Raw genomic sequence first — 23,783 nt, forward strand, 5'->3', positions numbered from 1 at the left:
GCGTTCTCCACGTCCCCGACACCACAACCCCATTCCACAACACTGTCACCATCCGTAAACCCATTTCCGTTGTAAGCCCATGAAAAGAACAAATAGATCACCTCATCCTTGAACCTTGAATCGACCCGATACATCGCCACCATATTGTGGTGATGACTGGTTTTGCCATTGTTGATACTGGTGGTGACGGGCGTCCGACCTCGAAATTTGGCAGTCGGAGGCTGGTCAACGTATCGATGAAAATAACTAATTGGGAAGTCTTCGCAGGTCCACAAAGATGAGATGTTCATGGGAACGTGGAAAATATTAAGTAGTGGCGGCGGGTCGCATGCTTCGGAACCGGAGGGAAAGGACACTGGTCGAGTGCGAGACTGGATCGAGGGGGAAGCCAGAAGGTGACCCTATCTTCTTCCAAACCTGCTATCAATGACATCGAATCAGCCCGAGTTGAAGGGACTAGGTTTTGAATTTGCGAGGCGGAGTAGTGGACCCGCTTGAGCTCTTGGAGCCATACACGTACTTTTGTTTCTTCTCGGCAGGTTTGAGAATCTGGTACAAGTGCGAGTCAGCAACGGACAGTGCAGGGCCCAAATATGGTTTCGACGTTTTTCGCCATACCTGGAAGGAGCATAGCAGACTTTCATCCACGCTCATCATTGCACCGGCATTATCAAACTCGCCGCAGTAGTTTGGAGCGCTGAATAGGGTGACCAGTTGTCGCTTGGAGAAGAACTCGTAGCCATCTTCTACCACTTGATGGGCACGACAGATAAGGTCCATGTCATGTTTTTGCAGGAAACGTGAAACGACATCGGGCCCAAAGGTGAACGAAACACCTCGATCATTCTCGCTCCAACCTGTGATGTCTTTGTCGGGGTCTGACCAGAGCAAATCGCAGAGGAGGCCGCAGTCGGGAATCTATCATGCGTTAGCAGGGTCAGCACTCATAGCACAAGTGAAGCTCCAGCCTCCTTGCAGGGCAAAAGAACACTTACGTCTGTCGGTCGCATGACACGGCGGATTTGCTCCATCGAGTTCAAATCGGGACTCAAACCTCCATGCATGGTGAAGATCTTCTCGTCGATGATTGCAGCGATAGGCAAGCAGTTGAAGCAGTCCGTAAATGTCTTCCAGAGCTTAATGTTGTATCGGCGTTTGCACTCATCGTAGAAGCCGTAGATACGGTTGATGGAGGCGCACTCGTGGTTGCCGCGCAAAATGAAGAAATTCTCGGGGTACTTGATCTTGTAGGCCAGAAGCAAGCAAATCGTCTCAAGGGATTGCTTGCCTCGATCCACGTAGTCGCCAAGGAAGAGGTAGTTGGCTTCGGGAGGGAAACCGCCGTACTCAAACAGGCGGAGGAGGTCGTAGTATTGGCCGTGAATGTCGCCACATATCTGTCACCATCATTGTCAGCTTTGACGGTTGTTCAGGGCGCGTGGGTTTGTTATTCGCAGGAGGAGCAAGGTACCTTGATCGGGGCTTCCAGCTCCAACAATATCGGCTGGGAGATGAAGATTTCTCGTGCCTTTGTGCACAGATAGCGAATCTCGGATTCGAGCAGCTGAACCTGCTTCCCCGGTCTGCTTCCTCTGACCTCTAACAGGCGATCAATGACGGAATCAAGGTCCATCTCATTTTGGTCGGCCATGGTGGGATCGCCGCGGGCGGGGCAAGGGGTGGAAAGGAAGGGCGGGCGGCGACCAGGTGCGGTCGGATGAGGGAGAAATCAAGGAAATCGATGTATCTTAAGGTGTGCAGATGGGAATGCCAGTCTGCTGAAGAAGAATTTCCGTCAGTCTGAGATGAATTAGTGGGAGGTTGTGAGAGGCAGCTGACGCAAGTGACTAGTTCGGGGGGCAGGATGTATGTACCAAATTTGAATTTTCGACCCCAGGACAGCCACCAAACGGGCTCAGCGAGAGGAGTCCCAATTGGACTTGACGAGGAAGAGACGAGGACCGCAAGGGGGGACAAGGACCTTCAGCAAAGAGAGGTGTTGTTATCGTGGCGGATGTCCAAGGGAATCTGTGGCACAACCAGGCAGGGCTGAGGAGGTTTTTCTCGGCGCAAAGCGGGCAACGCAGGTGGACTTGGTGAGCACTGAGCCGAGAACAAGTTGACACGGTACGATTTTTCTCTCTTTGCAGATAGTGGGCCGGTGTCAGCGAAGCAGGGGGAGCGCAGTCTGGCGAAGAATGAGGATGGAATGAAGTGAATACTGATCGCAGGGCGATTAATACAGGCGAAATGTGAGGTGGACTGCGGGAGGATGAGAAAGGCAGCGCAGGTTTGCGGTGCAGGTGGCTATGGGATAAGATGGACGGGATGAGTGGTCGGTGGACGGTGGACGGTGGATGGTGGATGGTGGAATGGAGGCGCCAGAGGCACCAGCGGCACCAGAGAGAGCGAGCAGGGGAAGAGGGTGGTAAGTGGTGAGTGCTAAGTGGGTGGAAGGCGGGATTCGTTCTGATTTTCTCAAATCCTGGCAGGCGAGGCGGCGAGGCGGTATCCTGTCTTGGCACCAACACCGACCCCAACGCTCAGCCTTCAGCTTCGGTCTCGAGGAGCAAAGAGATCCTGTCTGGTTTATTGTTTTCTGGTTGTTTATGTCGTCTGATCCAGCCAGCAGAAGCACAGGCACCCCGACGAACAAGAGGGGGAGGGGGGGGAACAGAGGAAAGAGACAGTTATGTGTCCATGCTGCCAACACGCAATTTCGGTGAGGAAAGAGAAGGACACAGAGAGAACAGAGAGATGAGAGATGAGAGAGGGATGAGCAGTCGCCACGAGTGACATACAACAGACGAACACCCGCAACTACCTCGATCACCATCCCTCAGTCCCTCTGTCCTCTGTCCTCAGTCTTCAGTCCCCTATGGCGCAGCTGCGAACTTTGTGCAGCACTCATTACCATCCGTCCATCCCACCCACCATCCACAACCACTATCCGCAGCTTCAAATGCCTTTCACTTTTTTACATTCGCTTGAATCGCCATCTAGTGTATTTGATAATACGGGAGGTCCCTTCCATGCTGACATAAACCAGTGCCTGTCGCCTTCTATCTCCATCTCACGTTAGAGATTGATCGGGTTGTTGTAATCCCTCTCCCCCTGTGCCTTTCCCGAGCACGAGCCGAAGTCGTCGTGGCGACCAAAGGAATGCAGGCCACCAAACAATTTTCTATCAATGCATACATTGTGTCCAACGGCCCAAGAAACTCTCGGCAATACCTTGTTGTTGTGGTTTCGACCGTCGGCTTTTGAGTGGTCGCTTACGCGACGACTCGGATTCTTGCCTGGACATCTAGCTTGGACTGACGCAGCGCATCCACACAGAATCATTTGACGCTGCTTCTCTTCTCCGGATTTGTCGGCGAGCCTCGTTACTTCCCCAGCTACTGTATATCCGGGCTCCGAGAACAACCTGTCAGGATCCTTCTGCAGGTGTCAGCACTTTGTCACATACGAGGTCGTGCTATGCATAGACAGCCCCAGTGTATATCGAGGCAACCAGAGATGGACTGGGTACTTTTGGCAGGTCGCAAACATGTATCAATTGCAAACAATGACTAAACGTCCAACCCGGTCCCGTGGTCTCATGCTTTCATGCAATCATGATAAAAGCACTCTGTCACAAATGCCCGTCCCATCAAAATAAAAGACACCGTCGCTATGCTTCGAAGCACACAACCAACTAGAATGCCACAAGCAGCCCGCGCAATAAAAGCAGGAAAGCGATGAATGGTTTTCCCCCGTCCCGCTATACACACCACCAATTCTTTCGGCAAAATCGCAACGAATGGGTATATCAATGCAGTCCAAACACACAAAACCCACGGCCTCGTGGTTGAGACACGAATGGCCTCTAGTAAGAATGTCAAAGCAAAATTGTCCGCAAATACGCAGCGAAATCACACATGCCTGGAGGGCGGACTCATCCCAGTGTCCGCCCACCGCCACTGACAATGACCTGGTGTCCTGACCGGTGCAATGCATCATGGCCCAAGCTTTGCCCCTGCAACACTTCAAAGTGATGGTTGTTGTGCCAATTTTTGTCACCCAAGGCACTCAGCCAATTGCTGCCAAATTCTTGTCGGAGTGCCTCCACTTTCGCTCGGTAGTCATCATGTTGCTGAGCGGGCTCGCTTGAGCCGACAGAAGGTGCCTCCGTCGAACCGTCAAAAACATCGTCCACCACGGCTTCTGCCGATGCTGATTTTGGTACGACCGGGTCGTTGAGCGTAGGCACATTCTCGCGGTTTCCAATCCTAGCACTCGGCGTGATGGTCGCCGCTAGATCCTCATCAGGAACTCGCGCAAATGTTTCATCATGTGCCAAATCGACTATCCGTCTCCGAGGAGCCCTTTTCCGACGAGTCGTGTTCATGACCATTTCCGCTAGCTCGTTGGAGTTGGGCTGAGCCGGGTCGGATTGTTGCACAATGACTGGGTGCTCAGCGATCCTGATGGATGGTTGGGAAAGCTCTCTTTCAACCTCGGGGACTCGATCCACCAGCTGCTTGCGCTCCGAATAACCTGGTCCTGATTCATCAATAATAATGTCATCGACATAACCCGGTGTCTTTCGGAACAGATTGAATGTCGTTACCCGATACTCAGAGTGGGTCTTCGTAAAAGGGTTTCGCTTGACCCATATCCGTTTTAAATTCGGTATACCCGTGAGCCGCGCCATTTCCATAGGGTCTGAGAGTTGATTATCCTGGACGTTCAATTGTTCCAAAGACAACAACTTTTCAACACCAGCCAAGGACCGCAAACGGTTGCCTTTGAGGTTAATCGTGAGAACCGCCGGCAGAGGCGATCTTGACAGCGACTGGAGAGAACCAATCATGCAATTCGACAGATCAAGAGAAACGAGCCTCGTCAAAGATGCCAAGCTATCCGGAATTTCGTTGAAGAGGTTAGAGGAGAGATTGAGGGATCGAAGAGTGCTGGCTACAGGGGCCAGACTATGTGCTGAGATGGTGGTCATGGAGTTGTCTGCCAGGGACAGATACTTCAGCCTCTGCCATTTCGAAGGAGGTAGAATATTTAAGCTCAACATGTTGGTGCTGCTCTCGCTACGATGTGGCTGAATCGAGTATTCGCTCGAGTAGGAACTGCCAGACCCCGTCCTTCTCACCGTCGACGAGTAAGTCCGAATATGCCTATACGAGCTGGCAGGCCGTGAGGCGCCGGGCCGTTTTGGAGACACGCTTCCCGAGAGTGGCTTCACTTTGGGCCCCGACTCCATTGAGTCTTCATTATCCAGACTTCCATGTGCAGGGGAGCCTGGATCGGAATGTGACTGTGCATATTCAGCTCGTGGCGTTGATGGCACCGTCCAAGAGGCAGACATAGTGGGAGATCCGCGGCCACCCTTGGTCGACCGCCTTCGACGCTTTTCAGCGTCATCCAAAACTATATTTGTGAGCAACTCGGTCGGATCAGTGACATTGGCACGCTTCACGGTGAGTAGCGTCAGCTGCTCGGACATTCGATCCCATCCAAAGAACTGACGGAAATCGAGATCCACTATATCCAGCTGTTGAAGGTTTTTGAAAGCAAATAATGGGACAGCAGTATCGAACGGGAATTCCTCGTACCCCTTGATTAGCCTGGCGCGGTGATCAGTGGTGAGGCGCAAAGAAGGAAGCTTGGTAAAGGCAGAATAAAGGTAGGTTAGATCCGCCTGTGTGAGGGCTTTGGCCTTTTCGCTTTTAGATGCGCCCCCTCCAAGACCAATGGACGACCAGAAAGAGCTCATTCCCGACATGACACTTCGCATGCTGGACACAGAATGTATGGAATCTTTATCGCTGCGGCCTTTGGCTGGTTTATGGGTTTGCAGGAAGGAGACATAATTGGAGGGTGTAGGCTCGTTGGAGAGACTCTCCAGACGAATGTTCATCGGCCCAACGGCTATATCCAGCTCTTCCATGCGAGACAGGAGGTAAAAGAGATGATGGGGTGTCAGCGTCAAGAGGGCCGCTTTGGCAGCATGGGACCGAAAGTAGAGGCCAGCAAACGAAAATGCTGCGGCTAGAGCCCCGGCCGAGGTATTTGTACTCGAGGAAGAGGTACCTGAGGTCGGGGTAGAGCTTTTTGCCGCATTGTTATTGAGGGAGGCCTGTCGCCTGTGGACAGACATCTGCAGGCTATTTGCGAGGGCCTTCTCATGTTGGCGGATAAACTGCGCCAGAGACTGTAAAAGAGCCGCGTTGCATTAGTCAATGTGTTTGAAAGGAGGGGGGAAAAGATGGATCAGCGATCTGTGTGATGCCTGCGCCTGTGCGCATAGCTGTGGAAATTATGGGAAAAATAGCACTCACTCGGATGAAATGATGCCCATCCTCTGTTTGCAGGCGGTCCATCTCCTGCTTTGTCGAACTCGGAAGGTTCGAGACGGGCTTGTGGGAAAGGTTCAATCTGAACAAATTTTCAAGGTAAAGGAGCGTGGAGGATCAAAATGTGCGACCCGGGAGCTGTTCGCCAAGTCAACAGCAGGCTCATTGATGGGCTGAATTTTCCAAGGATGAGAACCTACGAGGATTCCGCAAGAAAATCATGGTGGCATGTGGCGTGTAAAAGGTCCCGGTTGCAATGCCCTGCCAACGTGAAAACACTGTCCGCAGCGGATGAGGAAGATTGCAGATGTGCCTGTGCCTCTCTTCACGCGTGATTCACCCGTGAGACAAGACTCTGATTCACCCGAGGGAGATTGGGACAGAACGCCGTGGATATGAAGGAGAATTGGGAGGTTCAACCAACTGCTGTGTAAGCACAGATGGTTGCGTGACAGTCGCAGCCGGGCAAGTGACGGCCTCGACGGGTCAGCAGTGAGGTGAGCCGTGGGATGAATGAGGCTGAGGGGGATATGAGGGTGTGGACGTGCAAATGATGAATACCTGCACGGAAGAGAAAGTCGAAATCAGCAAACAACCACGGCCGAGTCTGGGGTGGACGGGTCCAGGGTCTTGAACGGTGGTGGTGAGAAGCTGGGTATCAATATCTTGAGAGTGTGTGTGTAGGTAGGGAGCGCAGGACAGCGGGAGTGGGATGTAGGATGGAAATGGAAGAGATGGAGCGTGCAGAGTTTTGCTATCAAAAGGTAACAACAGAGTTAGATTGGCCTGGGCTAGGGTGGAGGGGGACAGGCGGGCAGGTGGGCTGCTTTCCATGGGCACTTTTAACTACTCAAGTAGAACCGATCAGATGCAGGGGCCTGGTTCTGGGTGGATGACTGGAGCCCAGGGAAGGGGGGCAGGGGGGTGCGAGGAGCCAGGGAGGGGGGCAAGAGCTAACTATAAGGCCTAGGGTCAGTTAGAGCCTTAGAGGGAGCGGGATCAGATGCATATCATCCAGAGTCTTGGTGGGCGCAGGTGGGCGGTAACTCGCAACTAGGTAGAGGATTCCGCCACTCTTCCTCCGACAAAAACACCCCTCCAAACCCTCCCTCCAGACGTCCCCACGGCAGCCCGCTTGCTCAACTGACTGGTTCCCTCGATTGTCGGTGCAGACCAGGCTAAAGACGACAGCGACAAATGACTTGAGTGCTAACTACGTCTTCAGCATGAGCACAGTGGCACCTTTGGTTGGCATCTAGAGGTGAGGTATCCTCATGCTTTGGATAGTCAACTAATTACCGCCATTGAGGCAACAGGATCGACGTTGATCTTCCTGCGGCGCCTCTATCCGTTTTCCACGACGGGTATATCGAAGACCGTATCCTACCCACAATCTACTCCTTCTGGACACCCTGACAGCGCCCGCATCACAAGAGCGGCGACGATATCCTCTCTCTTCTCACCTTGGCCCGCTCGAAATCCGAAGCTGCACACCATCCACCGTCCTACTCGGTAGTTTTCTCGTGATTGACCTCGTAATCCATAAAATTAACTCTCAGCTTCCGGCCACCAGAACAGGACTTCAATGTCGCAATGAGATCCGTCGATGGCCGGCCGGACAGGCTCGGCCCTCGCTTGCTTCCCATATGTAACAAGTAGCACCATCCGGAGAGCGCATCTAATCATAGGCTGGAGGAGGAGCACAATCACACAACCGCTGACGGCGCCCCTCATGCCACCCGACAGGCGAACAGACAACAGTGCTGAAAGGTTCTGTCAAATCGTCGAGGCTAAACTTTATTGATTGTCGCGCTGAGACTTCGCAAGTTATGCGGTCAAATCGACTCGACTTTCCCTGAACCTCTAGGGCAATTCCACGCCATCTACGAAGGCCGCGCCCAATTAGTGGTCGCTGTGGTCATCTCGCATACAGACTACCATTAGGCGCTTCGATGCACCTCGGAGGTCCAAAGCGCACCGGGAAAGGCTTCCTTCTGTTTGACTGGCCTGATGGTTCGAAACACCCAAAGTGTAGCCTGATCAGGCTCTACAAGTGGCACACTGCCAGCTGAGGATGATAGCGCCAACCAAAAGGAGTGTGTGGCGAGTCTGGCTTCAAAATCCGATGGCTACCACCTGCATTCATGTACAAGTATGCTCATGTCGTTTGTCCTCGGCGTTCACATATCACGGACGCCCGTCTGCATGACCAGTCCTTCTGCGTCTGTGCGCAGTCGACGACAGGCCAGGCTTTTGACCGCTACTCTAGAGTCACAACTCCAGGCTGTAGCTTGTCGCGATCTCGACCGATCAACCAATGCTGATGCATGGGCCGTGTGACACAGAATGCTGCACGAGCTCGAGCGGAATATATTTCACTCACCACAAGTTCGCTATTGACATGATCTGAGGGTGTAAGAGGCCCGCTAGGCAAGAATGCTCTCTTTACGCTGCAATCCTAAGGCATATTGGTCCGTGGTCACATTGCTAGCGTGTAAATCAGCTGCAGCTTCGGAGGACCTCATGACCGATGCTGCAGAGTGGTGGCCTCGATGGCAACAACCATTTTCCCAACACACCAGCCTCCTTGATCTGAGCCTGTGCAGGTTCAGTAAACGAACCGCAGTTCAGCTTTTTTCGGATGCAGAGACCCCGGGGGTTTGTCGCCTGGAGAGAACAACTCCAGGCTTCTGCCAGCTAATTCCAGGGCCCCCAACAGACTCGAGGCAAATGCAATGTTCTGGTTGTGATGGTACGGGTTGTTCTCCCGCCGCTTAGGGAGGCCAAGTGTGGGATGTAGCGCACTCTCCCGAGAAGCATTCGGCGTCAAACCGATTATGCTGTGTCACAGGAAGATCGCAAACATTGGAGTTGATGCACCATTGGTCCACGAAAGGATGCCCCAAAGACACAATATTCCATCCTGCTTGTACAAGTATATCACTTCCCAAGGTTGGAGTCCGGCTGCCGAGAGCCCCAACTAGCCAAACATGAGGCCTAGCTTCTGGCATCGAAGGCAAAAACCCCCAGAATCTCTCTCCTCCCTTAATACCGAAATCGACGCCCATTCTTAGCTTGGCCGCTGGCTATCAGTCTTTTACTAGCTAGCCCGCCAGGCTACGCCAAGGTGAAGCTGCCGAGTGCCTATTAGTTCGCTATTATTTCCTGCTAGGCAAGACAGTCTGTGAGTGATCTGAAGCGAGCAGCCAATGGGCCTTTTGCTCTCAAACTTGAGCTGGGCCGGAAAGGGAACAGGTCAGCAAGGATTTTCACATGCTTAACATCCTGGAGCAGATGTTGCATCAACGGCAGAACCAAAAGGAGAGAGGAAAAAAGGAAAAAAAATAAAAATAAAAAGGCAGGTTCTCTTGCTTACTAGAGAAACTTTACCGCCATTTTTGCAGAACAAGCAAAACGGCTCGAAAACCGGGAGAAATCAGTTGGCGATAATAACAGTGCAGACTGGCGGGGTAGGAATTCGAAAGGATAATGAGCAAAATTCCTGCTGAGAGTGATACCGTCAGGAATCATGGAATCTTCCTCTCTGATCCCGAGTGCAATATGCCGGTAGTCGTAAGCTAAGGATATCAGCCAGTGCCAAAGCACACCGACGTCGCCTAGGCAAAGAGCATTAGATGCATTCGTGCTATGTTAGCGGCAGAGCTCTGGTGGATTCAGGTTGCATGCCCACGACATCTTGCATCACTTCCAAAGCTCGTTAAGGCTCCAAGTGCCCCCGAGTCGGCACTAACCCCCACAGCGTAGAGAGGTCGACCCAAATGAATTTTTTCTTTTCGCAAATCATTGTGGTGCTCTCGACGATGCTCGACGATCTCTGAGGGAGCTGCCAGTTTTGGTTTTACTCGGCACGTAATGGGCCTCCATACCTAGGCCGTGATATGTCAAGCGAAACGGAGATGTCCATCACTATTCTGGAAAATATGCAGCGATAGGCGTGGGAGGTGAGCTGCTTGGCCACCGCCAGGCAGGATTGCTTGAAGCATTTCGAGTCCTGGCCCGTCAGCTCCTTTTATCCAATGTCCTTGTGGAGGGCCAGCAGGATGATGTCAAGCCCCGACAATTACCCACTGGCATTTCGCGAGAGGTAAAAGCATTACCTAGCGAGCTTTTAGCTACAGTTCGCACTGGAATTGGGTTACTGGTTGCTCATCATCTGACCAACAATGCGTCGGTCGGGGCCCCAATCGCTTTCCCAAGCATTATCTCTCTTGTTCTTGACCGAGGTCGAGCTTAGACACGGGGTTTTGGCGAAATATGGGAGGAAGCGGTGTGTCCCAATGAACGCGTGGGGGGGGAGGGGGCTTCTGGATAAGTGAGCTAGACCTTCGTCGTGCAGGCATACGCCGTTGGCGCCGGCTTCAGACCAGCCGTACTCGTAATGAGCATGATTGATCACCAGAGCGAACAGGTTGGACTTGTAGCGCTGAAAGAGGGTTTGTTTGCATGATATATTGTGGCTTGAGTACGTGTGGCGTTTTCTGGGCATATGTGGCGCTACGCCAAGACATCTGCGAGCCTCGACCCTTGCATCAACTGACAACTTGTGACCCCCAACAAAGACGACATCATTGTCATACTGTAATGGGACCACCTTACCACCACAACCACTTTAACATCTCTCCACTATTTCGCCCCTCTTGCTTTATCCTCATCCTTCTTTTCACTTGGGGTTGTTGGGTCCTCCTTGATATCACAATGAGCTCGCACTAGGATCGTCGCACTGACAATGTCAGAATCATGGTCTCCAACCCGAGAAAGACCGATGCGTCCGCATCGACGCCATCCTCGACTGGCACTTATGATCCCAACGAATTACCAGATTACGAGACCGAATTTGTTCGACGCGGAGATCTGGAAAGTTTTGCTGAGGCCCTGATCGCCCCCAGTACCGAGCCCGTAACAGCTCTAAATGATTGGGGCCCGGTTCATCAGCGTGTGAAAAGAAACCGAGTCCGACGGAAAGCTACGCGGCGATCCAAGGATGAAACTCGCGAAGGCGTCGTTTACACGATCCTGTACTATCCATTACTGTTCATCGTCTCTGGCTGGATAGTTTTTCTCTTCATCATTTACAATCTGACCCGTCTCTACATTTACGTATACGAGCATGTGTTTTCGTGGACAGGGGAACGCGAGAGACTGCGCAGGCAACTTCATCGAGCGACCAATTACAACGAATGGCAGGAGGCCGCTCTTCGCCTGGACCAGTATCTTGGGAATGAAGAGTGGAAGCGCTCTGAATCCTACTCGTATTATAACCATCAAACGGTGAGAAAGGTCACCGCCCAACTGGCTGAGCTCCATCAAAAGGCTGTAGCCGAGTCCGAAAGAGGTCGCGGCGGAAATGGTGGCCTTGTGGCTCTGGATGAACTAAAAGCATTGCTCGAGAGTTGTGTCAAGAACAATTTTGTTGGCGTGGAGAATCCCCATCTGTACAGTGAGACGTATATCGGCACAAAGGATTTGATCCAGACCTTCGTCGATCAAGTTGAGCAGAGTCTTCGATTCGTTCTTGGCACTAAAAGCATTACCGATAGGGAAAAGGTATCTTTCTTCAGACATCTGGAGTTGAACTATGGACGGACTGCGCTTTGCCTTTCTGGGGGAGCGACGTTTGCTTATTACCATTTCGGTGTCATCAAAGCCCTGCTTGATACTGGTCAGCTTCCGGAGATTATCACCGGTACGTCTGGCGGTGCTCTGGTCGCGGCATTGGTGGCCACCAGAACAGACGAGGAATTGAAGAAACTGCTGGTGCCGGCATTGGCGTATCGGATCAGAGCCTGTCACGAAGGGTTCACGACGTGGATTCGCAGGTGGTGGCGTACTGGGGCGAGATTTGACTCTCTCGATTGGGCCATGCAATGCAGCTGGTTTTGCCGTGGCTCATTGACCTTTCGAGAAGCATACCAGAGAACTGGCCGCATCCTCAATGTCTCATGCGTGCCCTCCGACCCTCATTCCCCGACAATCTTGAACAACCACATCACGAGCCCGGACTGCGTCATATGGTCGGCGGTCCTTGCGTCTGCGGCTGTTCCTGGAATCCTCAACCCCATTGTCCTAATGCGGAAGACGAAGGACGGGACACTAGTGCCCTACTCCTTCGGCAACAAGTGGAAAGACGGAAGCTTGCGAACCGATATTCCGTTGAAAGCGCTCAACATCCACTTTAACGTCAACTTCTCCATTGTTTCACAAGTCAACCCGCACATCAATCTGTTCTTCTTTTCACCGCGGGGCTCGCCAGGTCGGCCAGTGACACATCGCAAGGGCCGAGGTTGGCGCGGAGGATTTCTTGGATCCACTATTGAGACCTCGGTCAAGCTCGATCTACAAAAGTATCTCAAGATTCTGCGTCACTTGGAACTGCTGCCTCGACCAATGGGCCAGGATTGGAGTGAGATTTGGCTGCAGCGATTCGATGGCACAGTGACCATCTGGCCCAAGACAGTCGCCAGCGACTACTGGCACATTCTCAGTGACCCTAGCCCGCAACGACTGGATCGAATGCTCATGGTCGGTCAGCGCTGCTGCTGGCCGAAGATCCGTTTCATCTCCAACCGCCTGAAGATCGAAAGAGTCATCTTGGAAGGCCTGCGAAAGGGAGGCCCGATTGACGACGACGCGCGTGTTCCAAACCCTGTTCTCGAACAACAGGCGCAGGAGGCGCTCCTCCGGGCCAGGAGGCGACCTGGCACGGAAGACGATACGTCGTCCACGGAAGAGAAACATCTCAGACCAACCCCTTCACCAGGGCGGAGGCAGAGCAGCATCCTTGAGGAACTTACACGACAGGCATCCGTGTTATGGCATGACGACACGGTCACCGAAGGAGAGGATGAAGCTGTGACGACTGATGAGGCCGAGGGCGAGGATGGCGTGGTGCAGACTCCGGCGGAAATGACATGATGAAGTGAGGCCAATGTATATCATTAGAATGAACAAAGCATCAGCACGCGTGAGCGAGTATCATGTACCAAGGACTGCTATCAATCAAAATGAATGAAGTGGGTGTGCATCACGTGACACACAAAAGTACGTTGCCCTTGAGCGGGCGCCAATGCAAGCGGCAGGGAGCTTCTGGCGAGGCACAACCGAGATCTGACGTCGATCTTTGCAGCCGCTTCTTGGTGTTAAATCGAATGTTCCTACAATTTCTCCCAGGCGTGATACGGCCTACTACGGTTTCGAGAGCTCGGAAAAAACCCATGGCCAGTGTCGCATAGCCCTCCGGTACCAGCTCCGCACATCTTTGAGGCTGCTCCGGCACGCAGGGTCGGCGGTTGAGACATGTTAATATCTAATGCTTTGAAAGTGCTGCTCGCGACGAGATCTTCAGCCTGTTGGTGTTTGCGGAAATGGGGACTGTGATTGGCTGCAGCCCAAAAAGTGGGGGAGTTGGCGGGTCTTGGCGCAGTGAGTGGCTAGCAGTTTTTGCCTGCGCTAGCCACTAGTTGCCTGCAGCACCAAACGGCACCAAACACGCCTGCGCCTCTCGAACTGCGGACCCCCCAAAAGTTGGATGTTCGGGGTTGGACTCTTGCCATCCATCAAAACATCATCGCTCACGGTCCCTGCAGACTATTATGCATCTGTCGCCATCTCAGTCGTGACAGTGGAGTTGTTGTGACAGCCTCCAGTCTGTCTCCGAGTCGACTTCTCCATTGGGTCGCGACAACCACCCGCTTGCTGACAGACGCGCTGCGGTCCCTCATTGCAGAGTCATTCACCATCCATATTTCAGACGCCCTCGATCCTTGCTGGCGCTATTCTTCCAAAGCCGCACTTATCGAAGGCAATCCGGGGGATGCGGTTGAGCTGCAGCCATCGCCGAGTAACCACTCCTGAAGTAATCCGCCGCACACCTCGAAGCCCCGTCGAGTGCCTCCGCAAGTGAATTGCCACCACGCCTACAATGCGAGGCAGCAAGAGGACTATCGAAGAAGCCGTCAACTATGAAGATTCGGATGATGAAGACTATGATGACCGAGCCGCTGGACCCTCTAAATCTCGGTCTGCCAAGTCTCGGAGGCGAGGCGCTCCGGTCCGCAAGAAACAAAGAAGAGGGTATCGGGGCTCCGATGTCGACAGTGACTCGGACGAGATCGTGTCGGATGACGAAGATTCCTTTTCTGATGAGGAAGAAGAACAAATCGAGACAAACGCGATAGGCAGACCTGTTCGACGGGCCGCGAAACAAGCTCAACACAAGTACGAAGAAAGCTCCGAAGACGATGAAGACGAGCTTGCAATCTCCTCAGGGGACGAGCGCTCTCGTCGCCAGGCCAAGGGAACTCCCCGGAAAAAGCTGATCATCACCCTCAAGACCACTCCGGCCCGCCCGACTAGGAGTTTGAGGAATAGGAGCGGAAGTTACGCTGTCAACCCACCCACAACCTCATCCGCGCCCCATCCTGCTGCTACGCGAAGAAGCAGTCGCCTCTCACACGACCCTGAGGAACCTCTGATGAAATTGACCGATTCAGGAAATCACGTTGAGATTGTCCGCGAAGGCTCCCGAGATCCAGAAGGCATTCCTCCAAGAGCAATGAAGGGCGGGAAGGGTCTTAAATACCCGTCGAAGAGTACTATCGACGAAGAGTCACAACCTCAGCCCAAGGAAGCGGAAGTCGAAAAGGAAGTTGAAGAGGAAGTTGAAGAGGAGCTTGAAATACAGGCATCACAACATGAACTTCTCCAAAGCGATCCTCAAACGATGGAAGAACACGCGGAGGAACCGTTGCCACAAATTATTTCGGATATAATGGCAGTTGTAGAAGCTGAAGGTGTGGAGAGTGACGCCGACTTCAATCCGGAGCCCGCTGCTACGCAGGAAGAGGCGCCAGCCGAAGCCGAGAAAGCGGACGAAGAAGACGAAGAGGTTAATGATGAAGATGAAGATGAAGATGAAGACGAGGTGAGACCGGCACGAGGCAGGTTAACGCGTGGTTCTTCGAAGAGAAAAGTGGAATCGCCTGAATTTAAGCCACAGAACTCGCCCAAGCGACTGCGTGGACGGACTCTTGGAGGTGGAGCCAAATCCGGGGCCTCAGGCAGTCGTCGACGAAGAGCTCCAGATGAGAGCAGTGACTTCCATCCTGAAGATGAGGCCGCCAATCAAGACGACATGTCGAGCTCAAGTGAGTCCAACGCATCACCTCGCAAGAAGAATGGCGACGATGATGATTTTGAAAGCGAAAACCAAGGTCGAAGATCTAGACGCCTGCGCAGCCAAGCAGCATCTCGCCAACGGTCCGAAGCAAGCGACGAGGATCTAGCTGCAGAAGTCGCAGAGTTGAAGCGGGATGGCAGGAAGACAAGACGCTCGAGAGAAGAAGAAGAAGAAATCATCTACGAGCCCCGCGGGCGACGGGGCGGTAAAAAACCAAACTACGACCTCCTCAGAAGTCTTGCTCCGCTTGATGAAGAGGAAGAAGCTGCTCCATCCCCTTCTGCACGAGCCCGAAAGACCGGCGGCGGCGGTTGGAACCGGAGTCTTTTTAACACTTACGGCCCATTTGGTGGTGGTGGCGGTCTGCCACCTGTGCTGGGAGGGGGCCCTCAAAGGGCTCAGGGCGGTGTTGATTCCGACAGCAGCGACGATGAGACAATGAAACAACCTAAGCATCTGGGCGGTACAGTTGGGATGACTCCGACGACTGCTGGTGGTTTCAACCTCTTTCCGCAAACACTCAACGCGGATGCGGCCCAAAATACGGCTGGCACCCCAGCCAATCTCGGCAAGATCAAGGATAAGCAGGCCCTAGCGGATGCCGACCCTCTTGGAGTTGACCAAAACGTGACTTTTGATAATGTAGGTGGTCTCCAAGGGCATATCGACCAGTTGAAGGAGATGGTCGCTTTGCCGTTGCTTTATCCAGAGATCTTTATGCGATTCAAGATTACTCCTCCCCGTGGAGTCTTGTTCCACGGTCCTCCCGGCACTGGCAAGACTCTTCTCGCGCGAGCATTGGCTACGAGTGTCAGCTCGCAAGGCAAGAAAGTCACCTTCTATATGCGCAAGGGCGCTGATGCATTAAGCAAATGGGTTGGTGAAGCTGAAAGACAATTACGGCTCCTTTTCGAAGAAGCGAGGAAGAATCAACCCAGTATCATATTCTTTGATGAAATCGATGGCCTTGCTCCTGTACGGTCAAGCAAACAGGAGCAGATTCATGCTTCCATTGTTTCAACGCTGCTGGCTTTGATGGATGGAATGGACGGGCGAGGCCAGGTTATTGTCATCGGGGCCACCAATCGGCCTGATTCCATCGACCCGGCATTACGAAGACCTGGCAGATTTGATCGAGAGTTCTACTTCCCCCTGCCAGGCACTGAAGCCAGGAAGGCCATCATTGACATTCACACCAAAGGCTGGGATCCCCCTCTGCCCAAGGATACCAAGGATGAGTTGGCTGAATTAACCAAGGGTTATGGTGGTGCGGACTTGCGTGCTCTATGCACGGAAGCTGCGCTCAATGCGGTGCAGCGCCACTACCCTCAGATTTACAACTCGAACGAAAAGCTCGCCATTGATCCAAAGAAGATAGAGGTCACACCCAAGGATTTTATGATTTCTCTCAAAAAGATGACACCTTCTTCGGAGCGGTCTGCGTCGTCCGGCGCTGCTCCGCTACCCCCTACTGTGGCGCCTCTGCTGCGGAATCAGCTCGAACAGATCAAGGGGCTGCTAGCGGAGGTGCTCCCGCAAAGGAAGAGACTCACCGCGCTGGAGGAGGCCCAATACGAGGACACTGCTCACGGTCACAGTTTTGGTCGGGAAAAAATGCAACAAACATTCGAAACGACCAGAGTCTTCCGTCCTAGACTGTTAATACATGGCAAGATGGGCATGGGTCAACAATACGTCGCTTCTGCTCTCCTCAATCATTTCGAAGGTCTCCATGTCCAAGCGTTTGATGTCCCAACATTGTTTAGTGACAGTGCGAGTTCACCCGAAGCCACGGTCATCAGACTGTTTTCTGAAGTCAAAATGCACAAACCGAGCGTCATCTACATACCGAATGTGCAGGAATGGTACAACACAGTTGGTCAGACTGTAATTTCCACTTTCGTGGGCCTTTTGAGATCCATCAAACCCACCGACCCCGTATTGTTACTTGGATTTGCAGAGGGCGACTATGATGACACGGAGGATACCATGCGACGCGAATTCTTCGGATACTCGAAGAAGAACCAATTCGCGTTGAGGGAACCTAATCATGCAGAACGGTCTGAATTCTTCCGCAGCATCAAAGACTATATTAGCATGGCACCAGATGAATTCCCGGATCCGAAGCATCGAAAGAAACGTGAGTTAGAGAAGCTCGCTGTGGCACCTCCTGAACCAGAGAAGCCGAAGACTACATTGACCAAGGAGGAGCTCAAGGCACAAAAGAAGCGTGATCGGCAAACCCTCAACATGCTCAAGATTCGATTACAGCCTATCATGGATCAGATCAGGACAAAATATAAAAAGTTCCGAACTGGTGTCATTGATGAGAGCCACATTCGCTACCTCTATGACGAAGCTGATCCAGGTACGGTGACATCTGATTTGCATACTGAAATCTTGGCCAGAGCTTCCTACAGACCCTTCGAGATTGGAAAGGATGCCCATGGCGTGCCTGGTCTAATTGATCAAGCCAACGGAAACTTCTATTACAATTTGGACACTGTAACGATCGAGAAGCGTTTGAGTAATGGATATTACAAGCGACCGAAAGACTTTCTGGCAGATATCAAGCGCTTGGCTAAAGATGCGAAAGCAATTGGCGATGAAGACCGACTGCTAAAGGCGAATGAGCTCTTGGCCAACGTCGAGGTCGATATCGGATCCCTGGAAGTCAATGAGCCTGCTTTGACTGCGGAGTGCGAACGTGTTTACCAACGAGAATTGGAACGGGAAAGAGAGGCTCTGGAGAAAGCCGAACAAAACAAGATGCCTCCGCCTCCTAATGTGACAAACGTTGCCCAGGCATCGGGAACAACGACCACAAATGACACAGGTCCTATACTACTAGGCGAGCCTATGCATCGCCGCAACGACTTTGCTCAGCGGCTTGCCCCACCATCCGCCCAAGCGAAGTCAACGGAATCGATTGTTACGAACGGCATCCACCCCAGTCACAACAATTCACAACAGTTAACAAATGGTTCCCACACAAATGGCCATGAAGCAGATGTGGAAGGCGACACACCCATGGAAGGTACAGACTCGCATCCGTCTTCGAACAATAAGAGCAACGAGACGCAGCAGACGCACACGACCAGCTCTTTCGGTGCACGCGCCTCTGCCCAGACAAGACCGTGGCATGCATATACAGCTCCATCGCAACGGCTCATGAAGGAATCGGGATTGTCAGCACCCCCTTCTCAAACTGGAGCTTTCACCCCGATGCCTCACGGCAGCCATCCGGGGGAATTCCAGAACGACGCTAGCACAACTCAGTCGCCCAACGAAAAGAAGACATCCTCCAATGACACACAGCAGGAGACTCAACTCGAGTCAGGCCCTGATCTATATCCGTTTGAAGAGAGGCGGTCTGTTGGGGGCAGTCAGATCCCATCTACTCAAGGTACGGGCATCCCCGCATTAGACTTTAGCTGTCTTCTCACCCATATATCATCTCCATACCCCAATGAGCTCCAAAACCTAATGCTGAATGTCTTGATAGGGCAAAACTCGCAATCTCAACATACAGCCAGAGGTAGTCGTCCGTCTTCGTCGCAAGAGGCGAACCAAGACTACAGCTCACAGCATTCCATATCCATGCCTCCACCTATTGAGGTCAAGTCTCACCGGCATTCTAACGCAAGCCGCATCGACGACCTCCTCAACCCCCCCGTTTCATCACACCCTCCAACGCCAGCGCCGCCGCCTTCTCGGCCCAACTTGATCCAAGTCGAGGAACATGCGCTTGAAAACCTGCACACCGAGATCACGGATCAAACTAGCGGTTTGTCCGTGGAGCAACTGGAACAGGTCAACAGCGTCTTGATGGACACGATCTGGAGGACAAGGAGTGAATGGGATAGAAACCAAGTGAAGGGGAATGTGGCGGAGGCTTTCAACGAGGTTATGGAGGACATGGCTGGTGTCGGACAGCTGTTTGGGGATCTGAGCTGGGGCCGCAAGGCGCAGGTATGACGGACGACTCCCTTTGAGGATCTAGGGAAAGGATGGCAGGCCAGGCAGGCATGCAGGCGGGCAGGGGTATACATTGGAAACATGGTGCCAAGGTAGGAGGATGGGGAGGGGGCCAAAAAAAGAAAAGGACCCCCTTATTCTGGGGAAATATTGGACGGCTCGTTTGAATCAAATGTGAATTATATCATATGGAAAATACAACCGGGCAGAAAAGTACAATCGGCGCCAAATAGTAGCCAGCCAGACTTGCTTACGAACGCCTGATTGTTATGAATCGGTGCCATCCGGGGTCCCTTCACAGTCCCGGGGGGCTTTACCATGTTGACCCTTGGATTCTATTTCTATCGGGTTGGTTGGTCTATCAATGCTTTCTCGGGGGCGCCATCTATCCCATCCCAATTCTCGGTCATATCGTACATGTTCACATCTTCTCATCGTCGCCTTGTCTCGCGATTTTTATTGCGCAGAAATCACCGCGTCTTCTCCTTCTCCTTTGGCATCTTCCCTCCCTTCTTTTCTCCCTTCGGCCCAGGCAAAGCGTACAGTCCTCCGCCCACAAACACTATCACTGCCCCCATCACCACGCCCATGGGCAGTCGGTTCCCGAACAGCCAGATGCTCAAAACCAGACTGACGAGTTTCCTGACGTTGAGGACGATGGAGACGGTGAGAGAGGACGATTGTGCCGAGAGCCGGTTCACGCCTATAATACATAGGAGCTGCGTAGCGGCGTTGAGCAAGAGTAGCATGAGCGGTCGGGGAAGGACGGAAGACGATGTAACTAGCCAGGAAGAGGAAGATGTAGGTGCATTTGTTTTTGACAGGTAATTGATATCGTGGCCTGGAACAGCCAGTAGACTCAAAAAATCAAAAAAAAGTGGTCGGGATTGACTGATAAAGTAAGGTAGCGACATCGTGTGGCTGTAGAAGAGCGTCTCCGCTGTGATCTCCGCTGACCGGCCGTGAGTGGCGTACATGTCGTCAGCATACATACCCATACATGCTGAGAGAACGAGTGCGGATGCGAGAAGCGCGAAACCGGGGGCTTGAGACGAGAATGCCGAAACTCCGGACGTTGTAGAAGCGGGTTCAAGGTGCTCTGTCGCTGCCGAGCGGTAATCGTCCAACTCTTCGACAGCCGCCCCAATATCAACCTGCTTGGACCACGTATCGGCAAACGCCGCCAACACCACCCCACCGAAAAGTAACAACACAGCCACGATCTTCTGCGTAGGATATCGTCGACCTTTCCAAACTATGCCCGCGAGCATCGTAGTGACCGGGCCGGCACTCCTCAGTATTATATGCAAGGGAATACCGATGCGGTATTTGAACGCCATGTTATTCAGAATGTTGATGCTCAGGAAGTAAGCAGTGTAGACCACCCATTTTCGGATTGGGATATTACGTTCTCTGAGGTAGAGGTTTCGCAGACCGCGACGAGGGGAGAAGTGCCGTGGTAATGTGAACAGGGAGACGAGGAGGAATTGAAAAGCTGTTATGAGAGATCCCGATGACGGGGAGGCATGGATGATGGATTCGAGGGTGTAGACATTGGAGCAGCAGCCGCCAAATATGAGCAGGAGGGTCGGAGCCCAGATTTGGAGGATGAACGGGAGCGTGCTTGTGGATGTTGATGGTGAGGAGGTGGTCGACGGTGAGGAGGAGGGTTTCAGGGAGGGAGAAGTGGCTTCCCCATTCTGGCCAGGCTCCTTGCTCTCATTACGGTCATTAATACCTTTCTTGAATGTCGGTCGAATGGGAGTCGAGTCGTCCAGAGACTTCATGCTGGAGCCAAAATGGAGACGGACGAAGCTTTGTGGTTGCGGCAACGAATTTGTCTTAGTCGCCGTCATCATTGAATATCGCGAACTCACGTGCAGCTCAATGTGCAAGCCGGCTTGGACAGTCCAGGGACAGTCCTGGGCGGTGCAACCTCGCCGCTTTTAACGCAGCCTCATCTGCCGCGTAGTGAGATACATATCTAGGCACTTCCGGCATCATCTCGTCCCATCTCGTAAGCGAACTGAAGCTCGTCGCTGCAATCATCCCGTCTATCACGTCCTCGCTCCCCTGCTGTCTCCTTGTGTTCTTGTTCAGCCTTTTTGGCACCTTCTCTATTCCGAACTCATTAGCGTCCTGACTGTGAGGCCAAGTCCTGGAACTTTGCATATTCAGGCTCCAAGGCAGCGGACTCATCTTCGAAGTCTCCGAGTCGCTCATTTTGACTTCGCAGGTATTTTACACTCTCCATCGCCGTATTCCCTATTCCATTGATGTTAGCATCCAATGACCGTGCAAGGGTGTCCAAATTGCCCGATATCTGAGCAACATTGTAAGAGCTTTAAGGGACAACTCGCCTTGACTCTCTTTACCTCTGGCTTCTTCGAGCCGTCCTCGTTCTTCCTCATCTACCTGCCTGGCTTCCTCCTTAGGCTTGAAAAAGTTTGAGAAGGAAAACGGACGTCGATGCTTGTTCTCCTCGTCCCAAAGTCGTGATCGCTCTTCTTCATGCCGCTCTCCTTGACTGGGTCCACTCTCAACCTTGCGCCGGATAGATTCGAAGATCCCGGGTGTGTAATATGCTTGCCAGCCGTCATCGTTGTCCGCGTCCGGAAAATGAGACATACCCAGAGGTGGGTGAATAGTCTGTGGGGCAGGAACGCTAGGTGCGTGTATAATTATCTCACGTCGTCGAAGGCCGTCCCATTCTAGACTCTCGTTCGGGCCAAGAGACTCGAACTGGGGTTTGAACTTGTATTCAGGCTCTCCCCGGGCCTTTTTTTGATCTTCCGTCTCTTTTAATCGACGTAGAATCCGCCGCCTTGCATCTTCCAACGCGCGATCTGGCCTCTGCCGCCCGAGTTCCGCCGCCGCGCGATTCCATCTTTCCGGTAGATATTCCCGTGTGATTATCGGTATCGCGCCCTTCTTATCGTCGGCTACCTTGGTAGCCTTGTGCAGCTGAGTCTTGATTTGAGGACCCTTCCACCTTCGAGAACGGGATGCCTGGTCCTGGGTAGTGCTGGTTAGCTGGTCCAGAGTAGACTCAGCAGTTGTAACAGCCACCTCACGGCTCGGTTGTATGGCCGCTGCATCGCAGTTACTCAGCGTCTGATCGTTCGAATTCATGGGTGGAAAGAGACCTTCGAGCTTTCGAGTAGAATTCGCCACCGGTGCTTCTGGCGGTGCTGCAGGTTGCAGAGCTGGTCTAATAGTGTCGACAATGGTTGCTTCGTTCAATGCGCTCCCTTGGAGCTGGGCGGCAACACGTTCTGGCAACGCCACTAGAACTTGGGCAATCTGGTCCAGGCCAAAAGCGGTTTCCTTGACATTCCGGCGGATGCTGCTTGTATCATCCTTGATGGCGGTGGTGAGAGATCTGGCGTCCGTCAGCGGATCGGATACGGAATGCGAAAGCGAGCCACCCACAGAGTCAACAGTGCAAGAGCGATCTCTAATGAAGCTTTGTGAGACTCCAGCCGGTTTCTAAGTTTGTTGATGTCGTTTTGCCCGTACATGGCCCATTTCATGTGATTGCCAAATCTGTCCGAGGACAATTTGCCCAGCATTTCTTGTATCTCTTTAACAACCTCGGCCGTGTGGACCAGGATGAGCAGGACCCTGTGCTCAAGTGGTTGGGGTACTCCCTTAGAGGTGACCATGGCATCATTCCGGAGTGTTTCCAAACAGAGTCCTAGAGAAGACAATTCCTTCAGTACAGCATCCAAGTCACGATGGGCATCTCGCACTTTCGATACGAACGAGTAGATGTCCAGCGAGGTTTTACCAACATTCGAGATCAGGCTGGTACAGGCGACGACGATGGATAGCGGTTCAACCGGCATGTTTGATCGAAGTGCTTCAACCAACACTGGTGGCAGAATGTTCGAGCGAGAGCAGACTTTGTTCTCGATACTGTAAGAGGTATCGACATGATTGACATGATCTCAGCGAAAGTGGCCGCAGCAATGAGGCTGGCGTCTAGAGAACGAATAGGCAGGGCGGATTCGGAATAGCCGAAGTCCAGACTTACAGAACATAAGCCCAGCCTCTATCCCCCTGACTGGTGCAGTAAATGTTGCCAACGGGCGACAATCACGAATCTTGGCTTCAAGCTCAGCCACATTCGAGATGACAATTTATGATCCAATGCCTCATTCACCATTCACCACCGTCTTCTGCGTGATGCCCCTTCAACAGCAAAAGGAGGGAAGTGACCCCTGTGAGCGCAGCCTTGCAGCCTCGTGCGTCGGCCT

At 52.7% G+C, this 23,783-nt stretch overlaps 6 protein-coding genes across 6 annotated transcripts; 2 read left to right on the forward strand and 4 right to left on the reverse strand.

Annotated features, from left to right (window-relative positions):
• Positions 1-456: 456 nt before the first annotated feature.
• Z519_07097 (serine/threonine-protein phosphatase PP1) lies at positions 457-1,651 on the reverse strand (the record flags this gene model as incomplete). The annotated part of the gene is made up of 4 exons (XM_016764832.1): positions 457-549; positions 619-918; positions 996-1,397; positions 1,472-1,651. 4 exons carry the CDS (start codon positions 1,649-1,651, stop codon positions 457-459), a joined length of 975 nt encoding a protein of 324 aa, XP_016618782.1.
• A 2,286-nt stretch (positions 1,652-3,937) lies between these two features.
• Z519_07098 (uncharacterized protein) lies at positions 3,938-6,154 on the reverse strand (the record flags this gene model as incomplete). Its single annotated transcript, XM_016764833.1, has 1 exon — positions 3,938-6,154. One exon carries the CDS (start codon positions 6,152-6,154, stop codon positions 3,938-3,940), a length of 2,217 nt encoding a protein of 738 aa, XP_016618783.1.
• Positions 6,155-11,108: 4,954 nt separating this feature from the next.
• Z519_07099 (uncharacterized protein) lies at positions 11,109-13,283 on the forward strand (the record flags this gene model as incomplete). The annotated part of the gene is made up of 1 exon (XM_016764834.1): positions 11,109-13,283. One exon carries the CDS (start codon positions 11,109-11,111, stop codon positions 13,281-13,283), a length of 2,175 nt encoding a protein of 724 aa, XP_016618784.1.
• A 1,006-nt stretch (positions 13,284-14,289) lies between these two features.
• Positions 14,290-19,524, forward strand: Z519_07100 (uncharacterized protein; the record flags this gene model as incomplete). Its single annotated transcript, XM_016764835.1, has 1 exon — positions 14,290-19,524. The coding sequence occupies one exon, from the start codon at positions 14,290-14,292 to the stop codon at positions 19,522-19,524; it is 5,235 nt and encodes a 1,744-aa protein (XP_016618785.1).
• Positions 19,525-19,994: 470 nt separating this feature from the next.
• Positions 19,995-21,311, reverse strand: Z519_07101 (uncharacterized protein; the record flags this gene model as incomplete). Its single annotated transcript, XM_016764836.1, has 1 exon — positions 19,995-21,311. The coding sequence occupies one exon, from the start codon at positions 21,309-21,311 to the stop codon at positions 19,995-19,997; it is 1,317 nt and encodes a 438-aa protein (XP_016618786.1).
• A 478-nt stretch (positions 21,312-21,789) lies between these two features.
• Z519_07102 (uncharacterized protein) lies at positions 21,790-23,372 on the reverse strand (the record flags this gene model as incomplete). Its single annotated transcript, XM_016764837.1, has 2 exons — positions 21,790-22,906; positions 22,957-23,372. 2 exons carry the CDS (start codon positions 23,370-23,372, stop codon positions 21,790-21,792), a joined length of 1,533 nt encoding a protein of 510 aa, XP_016618787.1.
• Positions 23,373-23,783: the final 411 nt, after the last annotated feature.

Source organism: Cladophialophora bantiana (genome assembly GCF_000835475.1).
Source record: "Cladophialophora bantiana CBS 173.52 unplaced genomic scaffold supercont1.10, whole genome shotgun sequence".
Lineage (NCBI taxonomy): Eukaryota > Fungi > Ascomycota > Eurotiomycetes > Chaetothyriales > Herpotrichiellaceae > Cladophialophora > Cladophialophora bantiana.